At 38.3% G+C, this 2,854-nt stretch overlaps 1 protein-coding gene across 1 annotated transcript; it reads right to left on the bottom strand.

Moving 5' to 3' along the window:
* Positions 1 to 363: 363 nt before the first annotated feature.
* Positions 364 to 498, bottom strand: LOC308494644 (thymosin beta-4-like; the record flags this gene model as incomplete). Its single annotated transcript, XM_081042508.1, has 1 exon — positions 364 to 498. One exon carries the CDS (start codon positions 496 to 498, stop codon positions 364 to 366), a length of 135 nt encoding a protein of 44 aa, XP_080898634.1.
* Between the last annotated feature and the right edge of the window lie 2,356 nt (positions 499 to 2,854).

Consider the following 2,854-nt stretch of genomic DNA (forward strand, 5'->3'; position numbering starts at 1 on the left):
TGTGCATTCCAATAATTAAAATCATTTTAACAAAAAAATGGCACTCTGGTTAAACTGTATTTTATAGCGTGCAGGACACCTTGGACCAGCTTGGTGTTTATTCTAGATTTCACTGTCATCCCACCCAGCTTCTACCTTCACCAACACGCAAGTTCTTTTCCTTCCCTGCCAGCTAGCCAGGCATAAGGGAGAGGCAGGTGTGTCCTTTGTTGTCAGTAATTCTCTAATGTGAAAAGGGGCAGCATAGTCATTTTAAACTTGATCCAACCTCTTTGCATCATACAAAGTTAAACAGCTAAAAGAAGTAAAATAAGAAGGCAATGCTTGTGGAATGTACAGTGAGTACTGGAGTTGCGTGGCTCATTATGATTCACCTGCTTGCTTCTCCTGTTCAGTCATTTCTTTTAAAGGCAGTGGATTTTTCTCTTGCGTTTCTGTCTTCTTCAATTTCAACTCATTGAATTTCTTAATCTCAGCCATATCGGGTTTGTCAGACATGGTTGCAAAGGAAGTGAAGCATGGCGAGCAAACTAGTGGAGTCTGATCTGCTTAGTGGCTGGCGGTTGTGGAGTCCCAATTTATATTTCTTAATCTCTTCACCTTTTTCACCCTGCCCTTGACCTATCTATCACCACGACAGATCCAGTACCCATCTGACACCATACATAGTTACTACAATATTACTGACTATATTCCTTATGCTATACCCTACATCCCCATAACTACTGTGTAACAAACAATTTCCTTTTCATCCACCCCTAACTCCCCTCCCATCTGGCAACCATCAAAATGTTCTCTGTATCTATAAGTTTGTTTCTATTTCATTTGTTTGTTTATTTTGTTCTTTAGATTTCACTTGTATGTGAAATCATATGACATTTGTCTTTTGCCGTCTGGTTTACACCACTCAGCACAATACCCTTTAGGTCCATCTGTGTTGTTGCAGATGGCAAGATTTCCTTCTGTTTTACGGGTAATAGTCCATTGTACATATGTGCCACCTCTTCTTTATCCATTTATCCATTCAGGGACACCCAGGTTGCCTTCATATCTTGGCTTATGTAAATAATGCTGCAATGAGCATATGGATGAACACGTCCCGTCAAAGTAGCATTTTGGGTTTGTTTAGATAAATACCCAGAAGTGGGATTACTGGGTCCTTCTTTGTCTGTTGCTATAGCCTTTGTTTTAAAGTCTATTTTGTCTGGTATAAGTATTGCTATCCTAGCTGTTTGTTTCCATCTTCATGAACTATCTCTTTCCATCCCTTTACTTTCAGTCTGTATGTGTGTCTTTAGATCTGAAGTGCATCTCTTGTAGGCAGCAAGGCAGTAAGGGTCTTGTTTTCTTATCCACTCAGCTCCTCTGTCTTTTGATTGGAGCATTTAATCCATTTCCATTGAAAGTAATTGTTAATAGGTATGTAGCTTTTGGCATTTTATTATTCATATATTTTTTTTTTCATCTTAAAGAAGTCCCTCTAACATATCTTGTAATACTGGTTTGGTGGTGATGAACTCCTTTAGCTTTTTCTTATCTTGGAAGCTCTTTATCTGTCCTTCAATTCTAAATGACAGTTTTGCTGGGTAGAGTAAACTTGGTTGTAGGAGTTTCACTTTTGAATAAATATTTTGGGACACATTAATAGATTAATGCCTTCTTGGACACCAAATTGTCAGCTTTCTGAATGAGCCTACATCATTAATCCACACTCAAGTGCCTTCATGTCTACCAGTAACTGGGAGTGAAAATCAAAATATTTCAGATGTCACCTCAGTAAAATTTAATTTAAAAAGAAAAAAGAAAGTCAAAATATTGACTAGCTGGTATTGCATAAGCATGGACCAATCATTCAGATGCCCAATCTATCAGAAAGGCTGCTAGCTGGTTACCATACTGGCACTGGCAGAATATCCCCTCTGCTAAAAACCATTTTCCTGGCAGGAAATAGGCAAGAACAGTGGTGTGAAAATGGTATACCATCTTGAGAGGCAGGAAACAAGACAGCTGTGCAAAACTTATTTTATCTAAGAGTTGTCCCTCCTTAGCTTCTTGAAGGTGCAGTTCTCACTCCCAACAGCTTCATCCCTAAGGTTGTCAGATTTAGGTGAACAAAATAACATGGAACTGAGCTAAGTTTGAATTTCAGATTACCAATAAATAATTACTTAATATGCAGGGTGCCAAAATAATGTATATACATGACTTGTATTCATCTTTTGTTATTGGTATATATTGAGTAGTACAATTTTAATACAGTTTGTTCCTTACTTAGAATGTGTATACATTGTTTTCACACTCTCTGTATATATGGGTCAAAAATATTGCATGGACCCTATGTAGACAGGTTTACTCCCAGCCAATCACTGAATATTGCATGAGACATATTTATACAGAAAAAATATCTGAAATTCACATTTAACTGGGCATTCTGTATTTTGTTGACCAACTGTATTCATCTTTGTCTTCTCTTCCTTCTTACAAAGGTCATTTTTTACTTAAAATAGATCTAAGTTTTGGGTCCTTCTCTCTACCAAGATATATTACAATAACAACTCACATCTTCTCCCATCCTTGTATCTGGGCACTGTAATTTTGTAGATCATCCTCATAGAGAGTATATTTCCCTACCCTTTGACTTTGATTTCAGCCATGTCACTTGCTTTGACCAATAGAACAGGGCAGACATGACAGTGTGCCGTTTCCAAGCTTGACCAATAAGTAAACTTGCAGGCATCTCCACTTGCCCACTTGCATCACCTTGAGTCCCAGGAGGAGGATGCAGCCACCCCAGCTAAGCCCAATCTAGACCAGTTTACTCGCAGCCAATCACCAGACTCATGAACGAAATACA

The sequence above is a fragment of the Rhinolophus hipposideros genome (genome assembly GCF_964194185.1).
Source record: "Rhinolophus hipposideros genome assembly, chromosome: X".
In the NCBI taxonomy this organism is placed as follows: domain Eukaryota; kingdom Metazoa; phylum Chordata; class Mammalia; order Chiroptera; family Rhinolophidae; genus Rhinolophus; species Rhinolophus hipposideros.